The sequence below is a fragment of the Alligator sinensis genome, unplaced genomic scaffold (genome assembly GCF_000455745.1).
Source record: "Alligator sinensis unplaced genomic scaffold, ASM45574v1 scaffold1626_1, whole genome shotgun sequence".
NCBI classification, from domain to species: domain Eukaryota; kingdom Metazoa; phylum Chordata; order Crocodylia; family Alligatoridae; genus Alligator; species Alligator sinensis.
The window spans coordinates 1,280,871-1,293,637 of NW_005842437.1; the positions used below are offsets into that span (position 1 = coordinate 1,280,871).

Below are 12,767 nucleotides of genomic sequence, written 5' to 3' on the forward strand. Positions count from 1 at the left end.
TTTTTTTCAGGGAAAATCAGACCACATTTATTTAGCACCTGAACTGGTAATTCAATTAATATTCCACAAAAATTAGGAACATACATCAGAATAGGTCTTTCAGGAACTATGTAACTCTGTACATCATTAACAAAGACGTGTACTGCGTAACAAAACCTTGAATGTACATGCATGTTTTAAAACGTCGGGGAGAAAAAAAATAATCACTCAAGGGGATGCAACCATTTCCTGAGAGGTTTCAATTCCATAAAACTAGTTTTGTCAACAGAAATGTCAAGCTACTGCAGAGGAAGGGTTGGAACGAAAATACATCGGAAGAAGCACAGGTGGGATAATTAAAGTCCTTAAATACATATTAAAATGAGTGTTTTAACTACAAATTTTACAGGGCATTCCTTTGAATGCGATGCTCCAATACAGTGAATATTATAAAGCAACAGCTCAGTATCAAAACACTGTCTTCAATATTTAAAGTGCCACAGTTTGTCAGACTACATGGAATTTAAAAGGAAGTACTACTACACCTGCTGCATAGACTACCCTTTTTAACTGCACTACAAAAATACAAACAGATTTTCTTTATAATACAACCCAGCTGTACAAGTTCACTTCTATCAAACTACAATGATTCTTTTTTAAACTTGTGGCACATTTCTTTTCATAAAACCCTGAGGGAAAAGGTTAATACAATAAAAATTAAAATGCTTTTTTTCCTCATTACACTGGAAGTAACTACAAACTTTAAAAAAGGTAACTAGTGATGTTCCTCTATCTTTGTTTTCAGTTAAAAACAATCAGACCTGGAGAGCCTGATTTTCCCTAGATCGAGTCCCTTAAAGCATACTGAATATTTGCTAGTGCCGAGATGGGCACCATTTGCCATCTCTGTAGCTCTCTCTTCTGTTATCATAATCGCTGCTCCAGCCATCACGACCCCTTTCTTCACAGCCATACTCATCTCTGTTTCCTCGGTAGTGATGCTCAGGTCCCGGGTCGTAACTCCTATCTTCATAGCTGTACTCGTCCCTATTGCCTCTGTAATGGTGTTCAGATCCACGGTCTCCAAAACGCTGCTCACGGTTCAAGTGCCTGCTGTCCGTGTGATAAGGATGGGAGTTGGCCCGACTCTTGCGCAGTGCTGCGGGGTCTGAACGCCACTGCATTTGCGAGCCTGAAGACTGACTGTATGAATGACTCTGCTGGTAGCCTGAGGAGGTAAAACTGGACTGATCTGAATGCTGAGATCCATACTTCCCAGTATACTGCGGCTGCTGCCATATAACGTTATTCATCTGAAATGGGGAAAAAAAAAAAAAAGACTAATCAAGAAGGAAGGCCAGCTGATTTGAGGCTAGAGTCAGTACTTGCTTCTGCTGGGATTGGATGATTGACTGAACAGTTTAGTGCTCCATGGCGCAGGATCTGGGACAGGTTCTTTAAATGTCTGCAATAGCCATGGGAGGTAAATATCCGGGGAAATGCCTGGCATTGTATGCACTAGCACTCATGGCAGCCACACAGTCTGAGACTTTAATGTGGTACAGCAGTTTGATTCACAGGGAACAAAGGAAATATTGCTTAACTTTAATTGATAGACTAAGTTAAAAGATAAGAGGAAGGTGGAACTTTCAATTTCTTTTTGAGGTATAGTTCGATTGAACCGATTATACTTGAACTCAAAGAAAATAAAATCATCACGAGCTAATTTTGGACAGCGAGGAGTGTTTGTTTTCACACATTTATATTCAAACAGCGGGAAAAGTATCAACGCTCGTGGTTTTATTCAAACACATTACATTTGTCCTTCTGTTGAGCCTGGTTCACATCTCTCCTGAACAGAGCCTCTTGTGAAAACTTACAGAATAGCTGTTAAGTTTAGAAGTGTTCATTGTTATCTCCAGCTGAAATCTTTGGTTCGAAGACTTCAGTACTCTAAACCGACTGAAACTCTGTATTAACATTTCAGAGATGCATTCCCGTGAACTTTATTTAACATTTGCCTAACATTTAAAGATGCCTCAAGTACACAGAGGAAAGCTCTTTTGCAAATTATCTATCCACTTGCTTGTAACCCCAACTGCAGACTCTATTCCTGTTAAAAAAAAAAAAAGAAAAGAAAAAAAGAACAGCATACCACTGCTTGTCTCTGAAGGTTATCAGGTGATGAGAAAGACCTCTGCCCGGAAGTTGTTAGCATGTTATCTGGGCTCCTATCATATCTGCTGAAGAAAGATTAGGAATTTTAGTCTCAAACAGTCTGAATCCACCATAGTGCAAGGTACAGGGTTATCAGCAGCTTAGTAACATGCTTTTTTAGCCAACTAGTGGTGCAAAAACACTTAACAAAAAATAATAGTCTTGCTTAATTTGCACATATGACAACACTTTGTCCAGTCCCTTTCACTGTTTCCTCGGCATGGGTGTTTCTTAAATGGGAACATGACTAGCCACAAGGATAGGAAGGTGAAGTCTGTGGTAGGAGTAGGATCTGAAAGTGCCTATGACTTCTTTAAATAGTATGTAGTCTTCAAGAAGACAGAATTTCTTCAGCACTCTTGCTAATTGCCAGTGCTTTGGGCCTTCAGTTGTTGGGCTACCAAGAATTTGTTTAACAGTAAATGCTTCCAAATTCTTGTTAGAAATGGAAACAAAGGCTGGATTGTTGCTCAGAACACTACCGTCTCATTGGGACCACATTTGGTTATATCTCAGGGGAAGCAGCAGTTTTCCCCATGTTAGGTACTTTGACAATTTAGAAAACATAGCACTGCTCAACGTTACTAGTTAGACAATTCATTGTTTTACCATTTGATGGCACGTCAAAGCACCTGGAATAGAAAGTTCCATTTTTCCAATGAATTTCTCAAAAGCACAAAGCATCACTGGGCTTCTCTTGCAAGCTAGTATGTACCCAGAGTCTCTCCAAACAAGTCAGAATAAACTAACACTGCTACATGAGTCAGTTGTTCAAGACTTGACTTCATTATGGAAAACCACCTCTCGAAACTTCATTTTGGACGTCAGTTAGACACTAGCAAGTAATTATTTGATGGATCAGATCTGACATTAAAACACAGCTATTAACTCTGTTGTACTACGTTTCAAGGCAGTACAAAGCACTGGCTAGTTATAAACGTGCCTCTACACAAAGATCGAAAAAGGAATGCATTGCTTTTCTTACTATGGTGCAGTTAATGGGCACTCTTTCTGATGCCTGGACATACAGCTCTGTAGCTGAGTATTTTAGCACCTTTTTGTTTCACTTGCTACTGAAGAATTCCCTGGGCCACTCAGAATAAACCTAGTCATTTTACTCATGGTTTTACCAGGTCATTCAGTCACATCTGCCAACAAAAGACCATAGCTATTTTTGAAGCAATAAATGACCCTGTGACCTCAACGCTCAGGGCAAATTGCCATTTCACCAGGTGCCTTGGACCATAGAATTTGGCAATTTGGACTGGAATATGTTAGGTACAGAATAAGCCTTTTTTTTTTTTTTAGTTTGGTTTTCTGGGGGTGGGGGGAGAGGGTAGTTTTTACTGTCTCTCTCCAGTAGTTTTCAAGTACTGTGCTTGATGTAGAGAGGCTATGGACAGTGGAGATGCTTACACTGGAAATAAAGTACAACTGCTGTTCTGCTTATAGTAGTTCTTGTACATTAAGGATCTGAGAAGCACCTGCTGTTAATTGGAATATTTGTCTTACCTGTTAGTGTTCGGTGTTGAATGTGGTGTGCTGGATGGGCTTGTGTTAGCGGCTCCATGTGGGGAATGAGATGAATTGCCATCCTGAGATGCATGACTACTCCCTGAAGAGAAGCAAATATTTCATGAGATAAACCGTTGGATCAGAAGTGAACCAGCCTGAAGATGGAAACAACGGGCATTGCTTAATTGGCTTTGAAGTTTCATCAGTGATCCGCCAAGACATACAAACAAGCAGATTTCCAAAACAAGGTATTGCAACTGTTTGAATACCCAGTGGTGACGAGGCAATCAAGCTGCAACATTCCAGCCAGCCAATCTAATTTAACTGCAATTGGTCAGAACACGCTTTTGGAGCTACGGGACAGATAACCCATGCATAATTCAAAAAAGCTTAAGCGGGCTCTCCTTTGCTTGTAAAGAAAATGTTACTCTTGCTTTTGGCCACTCATTTCACTAACGGCTCAATCCTGCCCCTGTTGAAGCCTATGCATTATCCCAGGGAGGGATATTCTTGCTCTGTATAGTTCCCAGCTCAGCACTGGGGCTGCGCAAGGCACTACCAGAAAAAAAATGACTTACCAAAGGGAGCTCTGCCATAACTTCAACATGCAGAGTACTGGATTCGAACTATTCACTGAATGCAATGTTTCTAGCCTAGGCATCGAGTACAAATACGTATCTATGCTTTTGCTAAACACTCTCGTCTGGTATCCTGTACAAAACCTTGCAGCACTAAACAGCCGCACAGGAAAAAACTAAAACAAAAGAACAAGAAAACCTAAAGAGAAAACAAGTTGCTTAACGTGTCGGCATTTAGAGTTGCAACCAGCTTTCAAGCACGAATTCCACTGCTTGAGCGATTCTTTTCTCAAACCTCACAATCGCTCTCCTTAACAAAGCGCAGGCATTTCCACAATCTTTACAGAGTTGCATCCTCCCCTCCATCCTTGCCTCCAAAATGCTACCCTGAAACCTGGCAGTTATTCTGCCAAACTATGGTGTCACAGAACGTGTTTCCCTCCTTCCCCTGGTCAGACTCAAGGCTATTCCTCGGAGAATGCCAGCTGTTTCTTTGCACTCTGTTTTTGACCCCAGAAAAATAAAAGAGCAATTTTTCCATGGCAGACTCTGTTGTAAAACACTCACTTGAATTTTTCCTTACCAACAAATTTATTTTTACTCTCATCCAGGTATAGGGACCTTTTTATCTTGAAACTTCCTTGACATACTATCCCTACGCAAAATGAAATATAAAATTCCTGGCCTTCGCCAACTTGCACCCTCCTTATGCACGCGCTCTTTTCTACCTGTCCTCATCTGCATGTAGCTGCCTGGCTCTCAAGTAAGCTATTATGAGATGCCGATCCTCTTGTTGGCCAATTAGCAAGAAAAGTGAGGATATGCTTCTAGCTGGGGTCATCTAGACCCAGCCCTCTTTCCTGCCTATGCAGGGGGTCGGACTCGATGATCTATTGAGGTCCCTTCCAGCCCTAACATCTATGAATCTATGACTTCACATTTGTGAAAAACATACCCCGTCAACTGAGTCTGAGCCATTTCAGGCCTTGTTTAAAATAACTCGGGGCGTACATTTTTTGTTAGCCTCCAGTTGTTTGTCTTTGGGGTAGTTCTAGACTAGACAAGATTTAGGAGGAGGATCTCCAAACATCTAAACGCAATTGAATTGCGGTTTGGCATAGCTGTTGCTCACATGTTTGCAGCGTTAAACAAAAAAAAAAAGAAGGTAAAACTAGTGTTAACTTTGGTTTCTAATGTAAAAACAAGCAGAGATTGCGTCCAGAAAGAACCGATAGCTAAAGGAAAAGGAAAAGGAGAGCACGGCAAAGCTAGCGCACGAGCCTGTTCACACCTTCGCTGCACAGAGCGACCGACCATTAGGCAAGTGAGTGACAATTTGATTTAAAAAAAACAAAAAACACGTGCGACGTCGGCGACTAATCCAATCGATCAAAGGCAAATCGATCAGAATTCGAGTAGGTGGGAGATGAGAAGCACTCCGCTTTGTCTAGAGCAATTAGAGGGTTTAATTTCACGGATACCTGATCGGAACTGAATTTTGATAGGCCTTCCAAAAAGTTTGATCCCGTTAAGCAGGCTCATTCCATAAGGGACAGATTCTTCGTGTTTGAAATTCACAAATGCAAATTGCTTGGCTTTACCATCTCTATCCTTAGGGATTTTAACTTTAATTACTGGACCTGCCTGCAAAAATCAAGAAATAAAAGATGTTAAATGAAAATAAAAGCAACCCCCAACAACAGCAACAACAACAATGGAGCGACCCTAGGAAAAAAACAAACGGGTTTCGCTCCTACAAAGAAATGGAAATAAAATAAATCAAAGCCGAGCCACGCGGAGGCCAGCGCACGGCGAGGACCGCGGCGGCGAAATGCGGCATGCGGGGGGGGGGTTATCGTGCTTCAAGCGAAGCCCCGCACCCTCCCTGCCAGAACTGCCGCTCTGCTTTCTGCTCCCCGGACCCCTCTGCTCTGCTTTCCGCTCCCTGCTTGATTCACGGCTCTGCCTTCTGCTCTCTTCCCCCATCTGTTTGCCCTCCCCACACATAGGTGTGCTGCTCTGCTTTCTGCTCCCCCACCCACGTGGGGGGGGGAGGGGGGGGGACCCTGGGGCCGGGCGGCGGCGGCGGGCCGGACCCCGGCGGTGAGACACCAACGCGCGGCGACCCGGAAGTGCCGCCGGTCCGGACCGGCTCGGGCCCCCCCACCCCCGCGGAACCGCTAACTGGTTGAAGAGCTCGAAGACGAGCTCCTCGGTGACCCGCGGGTCCAGGTTACCCACGAACAGGGTCCGGTCCGCCTCAGCCGCCGCCGCACCCATGTCTCCGGCCGCACCGCCCGGGCCTGCCTCGGCGGCGCACTGCGCAGGCGCGCGCTCCTCCCTCCCCCGCGCAGGCGTACAAGGGGTAACAGACGTCATAAGACGCCGGGGCGCGCATGCGCGGCCGGGATGGGAGCTGGGGGAAACTGGGTGCTCCCGGTGTTGCAAGTGTCGGGGCTGGCGGGGGCTTGGCACCGCGGCAGGATTTCTCTGCAGCCCAAACATAAGGCAGCTGCAGGCACCTGCAAAGCAAGGGGTGCGTTGCAAAAGGCGGTCTCTGCAAAGCAAAGGGGTGCATTGCAAAGGGGATCAGTGCAACGCAAGGGGTGCATTGCAAAGGCGGTCCCTGCAAAGCAAAGGGGATCAGTGCAGAGCAAGGGGTGCATTGCAAAAGGCAGTCACTGCAAAGCAAGGGGATGCATTGCAAAGGGCCTCTTTTGCAATATTCAAGGAGGGGCCTTGAGTCTGCCCAGGGGTGCCTGAAGTCTAGAAAAGGTCAAGAACTACTGCTATATTCTGTACAGCTGGGAGAAAACCAGACTTTGAGCAGCTGGGGAGGTGGCCTGCCCTGCTGCAGAACCGGGGTGTGTGGAGTATTCATGCTGTGTTGTCACTCCTGGCTTGAGCAGGAGGGAGTCTGCTTTTCTCTTGGGCTTTTGCTGCCCACGCACAGCTGACAGCTAATTGAATTTGACTGAACTCAGCTGTGAGGGGAGATCTGGAGGGACATAACTACATGCCACACAAGAAAGGGACAGGGCTGGTTCCCTGCAGACTGCAGGTCATGGAGAGAGGATGACCAGCGGATGCAAGTTGGTCTCAGGGCAGTGAGAAGACCACAGCTTAGAAATGAAAATAGAGGCTTTGCTCCCCAAGAGGCGAAGATCAGCAAGGTGCTGCGGGGCACCTGGACCACAGGAACAACGTAGTAGGGTCCACCTTGGCTTTTTGGGGATCTGAGCTTTCCTAAAAGCAAGGGACTATAGGAACAAAGCTAGTGTCTTTTAATTTCAGCTGCACTGCCACACTGATCAGACACCCCCACGTGCTTCCTGTTGCCCGGCCGTTAGATGCAGCGGGGCTGCGGGCTATAGGAAATAAGGACCCATTTATTGTAGGTTTGGTTATTTTCTACTCACTGTGGTTACACACATCCCAGGCTAACTTCAAGGACAGACACTTCATCAGGCAGTGGAGTGCAGGGCAGCTCCCCTGTGTGTATGGAAATAAGGAACTCCATGTACTGTACACACGAGTGCAAGTTTGTTTTTTTTCTACTGATGCAGGGAAGTGACATGAAACCAGTGCACATTTCCCTCCTGTAGACCAGTCCTAAGCCCGTTCTCTTAATGCTCAAACTTTTTCCAGCACTAGAGGGCCTTGTAACCATCATTCCCTAGAAATAATTAAGAAGGCAAGAGTCCTTCCCAGAACTCCAGCTCAAGTTGTGATCTGCTTCTGAGGTTTCCTGGAAACTGATGCATAAATATTTAAATACAATAAATTACCCTAGCATATGTTGGACCTCGAATACCCAGTATAAGCAAAATAAAACAAAGGCAGGCTCCGTGTGGCCTTATGCAGGAAAATAAGCATGTTGCAACTTCAAGCGCAGCTTTGCGAGCTTTCGTGCCTTACTTTTGTAAAGATACTGCTGTATTTAATAAATGTGTTGGTTTGAGGCTGTTGTCTGAAATAATATCCAGAGGGAATAAAATAAGTGGGGGTTTTTTTAAAGTAAGCCTTGGCAGAAAGAGCAACTGAATGGCTAAGCAGGTTGTTGGTTTTAGTTCTTTATTTTCCATTTCCGAAAACATATTTCTGATGGTTTCTAATGGAGATTTACAGAACTGGGTTCAGGCCCATAGAGTGGTGTCGTGCATCTGTTGTTTGGATGTGTTTCTTTTTAGAAAATGAAACGGAGCCAGTGCCGGCAGCCGTAGCAAAAGCAAAATAGAAATACCATCATCCAAAACCCGTAAAGGCACCCGGTCTCGGCTGCTCTCAGCTCAGTCCTGCAGAAAGCTATCTGGCAAAATAAGAGCAGATGGGAACTTACTCCATCCACTGAACCTTTCCGACGAAGCAGAACTCACGCAGATGACGCTGCTATCCCGGAGCTCATTTATCTTATCGAAGGGTTAACTTTTAAAGCCGAGTTAAGCTATTAAGTTTTAATCGACTGGAAGGAAAAAGGGTAACATGTTACACTGCAAGGACATAGATCCCTCAGTAAATTCAAAAAATGACTTGCCTGCTAAATTATTATTCAGAAATCATGGAAAATTGCTAAAAGAAGAGTGCATTGGCTACACGATTATAAACCTACCTGACTAGTTTCTTTTGTGTAAGATAGTATTGTTTTCAAGCCCAAGCCCTACCTCTAAATTTTTTTCAAATGGCCGTATAGGCTTTGGTCAGCACTATGCCACTTAGAGGTATTTTGATGCCTTTATTTTTTAGTTATCTTTGAAAATCTTTTATTTAAAAAGTTCGTGTGGTTATAAGGGTGTAGGTTGTAGCTGTGTTGGTCTAAGGACATGGGCAGACACGGTTCTTTGGGTGAATCTGAAATCTTTTATTAGACCAACGGAAATAGATGGAAAAGTTCTTCTTGAGAGCGGTCGGAACAAATTTCCAACAGTCGTGATGCCCTGAGCTGAAACAAATGCGCGTTGACCAACCCTTATAACCCTTGCTCTGCTCTAGAGAAGTTTGGCCTGCTACCCATTTCGAATAGGTTCAAATCTGGAAGCAGAGCCAAGTGACTGGCAGTGTCTCACGAGTTCGCTTTTGATCTCCTAAAGTGGGTGACCCCTCCTGCAGCCTGGGGAGGGGGTTCTGTAAGCGTTTATAGATAGAGTAGCAAACTGCCCATCACGAATGATAGATGAATTTCAAATAACAGAATCAAACAGGTAGATTTTACTTTTTATATGTATTAAATAAAGTAAATATGTGTAAAGCTTACATAAAGGAGGCTGAACATTTCAAGATATGGATTGCTTCCTCGCTCTGACTCGATGTACCGCTGGGATTGGTGACCCAGTCTTCCTTTGGGTTGCTTACTGTTTGATTCTCCACACAGATGGTGTGGCAGGAATCAATTAACAAAATTAGCAAATATCTCCTTAAACGCGATGTTTTCGGTGAATATTTTCTCATCACTGTTTAGATTTCCTTGTTTGTTTTCCGCCGGTGAAACATATATTTTTAAGTTGTTTTCATTCCTGGTTCTCGTTAGGGCCACATACAATTGTCCGTGGGGAAACGCTGGTTCTGGTAAGCAGAGTCCAGCCGAGTCCAAAGTTTGTCCTTGCAATTTATTTATTGCTATTGCAAACACTATTATTACGGGAAAGTCTCCTTTTCAGATTGAAAGGTAGTTGCGCATCTAATGGAGCCAAATCGATCCGAGGAATGACGACGCGTACTCCTATATTAGTACCTGCAATTATTTCGGCATCTAAGAAATGTTGGTGCAATCCTCTTCTTACCAGTTGAGTTCCATTGCACGGTCCCATTTTTGGATTCATATTTCTGATTAACATAACAATGGCACCAATTTTCAATTGAATTGTTAAACACGTAAATGCCATCAGGACCGCCAACGCATGAATTGCAATGGGATAAGTAGTTTGATTTTCGGAATCATCTGTGATCAGTTGAATCTGCGCGGTAGTATGTGTTCATTTCACCAGGCAGCAAAGTTATAATTTCAGTATTCAATGCCATGGCGTGTTTATTTTTAGGAGTTACGATAGTTTTCTTCACAAGGGAATCCAAGCTTTCTATTTCAATGTGTTTCCCATAAACGGCTGTGACAAAACTCCATTTCAATAAAGGTTTCTGCTATTTGTCGCATCTGGTGGCAACCTGTAATCCTTCAACATAGTTCCTTCACCAATTTTGAGAGTCCATTCACTGAATCGATGTTGTCCTTCAGTTTGCATGTTGTGTGATGATTTGATTTTGGTGAAAGGTGACCACAAATTATTACTTTTTATGCATGCCTCAGCTGTCTCCGTTTTTGTACCGCTGACTACGACTGGTAATACTTGGTTGAAGTTTCCTCCTAGCAAAAACATGTTTCATCCAAAGGGCATATCATTTTGCATAATCTCTTTCAACAATAAAGCAATGCATCTAAGTGCATGAGTGTGCATCACAGTGGCTGTTTATTATCATAGTGGCTTCGTCCGTTATAATTAGTGTGACCACAGTGGCTTCGTCAGTAATGCACAGACCTGGGTGCCCATATTTGCTCATTATTGCCATGGTGTCATGATGTTGTTCTCTCATATTTCTTTGTCCTCCTTGAAATGATGATGGTAAAATGACACAGTTTCCTACTTGCATACCGGAGGTTTCAGCAGTTTCTGTTAAGAAGTCCATCAGACCACCGTATTGCGCTACTTAGCCTTGTTATTGCCTAATGTAATTTAAATTGTTTGCTTCAACTTGCAAATGTGAGTCCACAATCCACTGTTGAATCAGTTTTCCTCCATGTACAATTGCATTAAATTCATTTAGACAAACTCATGTTTGAGCAATTTTAAATTGTAACGGGGACACTTTTTTTTCCATGTTGAAGTCTCATATCCAGGAAATTGCAAAGCTGGATGCCAACCTGGTTCATCATATGGATAAAACAGAACATATGTCATGGGATCTAAGTTCGCATTCAAAATGCTTGTATTTTCCAAGCTTTGTGATCTCGACTAAATTCTTATATCCCTATGGAAATGTGGTTCCCCATCATCATTCTGGAAAATCATAGCAATTTCATCATTGTTTGGGAAATTATATCTTCTCGATCACGATGGCACAACATAGTAACATTTGCAATTGAATGATTTTCTTCAGCTGCTCTTTGCTCTTCTTCCCTTACAACTTCAACCCGTTTCCAGCCTCTTACAAAATGTTAAGTGATGTTTCTCAGTAAAGTGTCCAGGTTTTGCATTAAAGCGAGATCACACTGGCGATTTTGGGGATGACTTAACTGCTCTTCAACAATATCCAAAAGGCCCAATTGGATCTTGCATCTCCTCCTCTAGGTTGTAAATGAGGTGCTGGGCAATAAAACTGTCCATGGACTTGAAAGCATTATGGCTTCTGTCCAGAAACGGGTACAATTTTTGCTCCCAAAGATGCAAAACTTAAACAACTATTAAATGACTGAATGTTGCCCCGGAAGTTCTTGTAAAACATATGTTGTGGGTTGCTCATGACATCTTTCAATAATGGAGGAAATTCCTGGCGGTCAGGCAACTTTACTTGTACTTTGTGACAGCAATTTTTAAACTTTCTATCTGATGGCTGCTCAGCCACGAAGTTTAAAGAATGGCAAAATTGGCAAACGACATCCATTTCACCACGATAGTGGTGGCATAGGACATGCCTCCAGTATTGGCTCTGCTCTACCTTTAGCTACTTCTCCTACCTCATAGTTAGCTTTTAATTCTTTCAATTCTACTGTAACTTCTGCACATGGGGGTGGAGTGGATGGAGTAATTGGAGAGGGTGCAGTAGGTTGCACAGATATTTTACTTGGTTTCTCTCCATGCTCCTCTGTTTCATTCACTTTACTCTGGTTCATAACCAATTTTAAAACATTATTCTCGGCTGCTAAATGTTCTACCTCATGCAATAAGTGAATGATTCCCCGAGCTGCCTCTCCTAAGAGGGACAGGTAATTAGGTTTTTTCAAAGGACCTCCTGCTGCTTGTTTCCACCTTACTTCTAACTCTCTTAGTATCTCTCCTGCTCTTGAACACGTTATCTCCCTTGCTAATGGCAATTTTAACTGATCTTAAACTCCTTTCCCTAACACCTTTCGCATTATCTCTCGAAAACCTCCCTCTTCTTTTCTACTTTCTTTCTTCCTACACACCTTTACTTCTGGCTGTACTTCCTTATTTTCTAAACTCCAATCTTGTGGACCATATGATTTCTGAATTCCTCCCAGACAGCAACTTAAACTTTCTTGTGTAAACATAAAACTATACGTGATCGTTTCATCCTCATTATTAAAATCCCTTATATTTACCTTCCAAGTTCCCTCATTATCACTGTGGAACGTGCAACGCTGTAACACATTCACCCCATTTTGAAATGGGCAACCAGCGCATCCTGTTCGTGACGCCATGTCTCTAGTGGGTTATGGAATAGAGAAAATCCCACACAATTTACTGATTC

At 43.2% G+C, this 12,767-nt stretch overlaps 1 protein-coding gene across 2 annotated transcripts; it reads right to left on the reverse strand.

The window, feature by feature from the left end:
* RBM7 (RNA binding motif protein 7) lies at positions 1-6,625 on the reverse strand. Of its 2 annotated transcripts, none has more exons than XM_006030338.3 (5): positions 6,474-6,625; positions 5,771-5,933; positions 3,709-3,811; positions 2,135-2,219; positions 1-1,292 (listed from the first exon to the last, which is right to left on the reverse strand). In XM_006030338.3, the coding sequence occupies exons 1-5, from the start codon at positions 6,567-6,569 to the stop codon at positions 855-857; spliced, it is 885 nt and encodes a 294-aa protein (XP_006030400.1). In that variant the 5' UTR covers positions 6,570-6,625; the 3' UTR covers positions 1-854. The 2 variants fall into 2 exon arrangements, with proteins under 2 accessions (XP_006030400.1, XP_025067749.1); XM_025211964.1 differs by having other exon boundaries at positions 2,135-2,222.
* Positions 6,626-12,767: the final 6,142 nt, after the last annotated feature.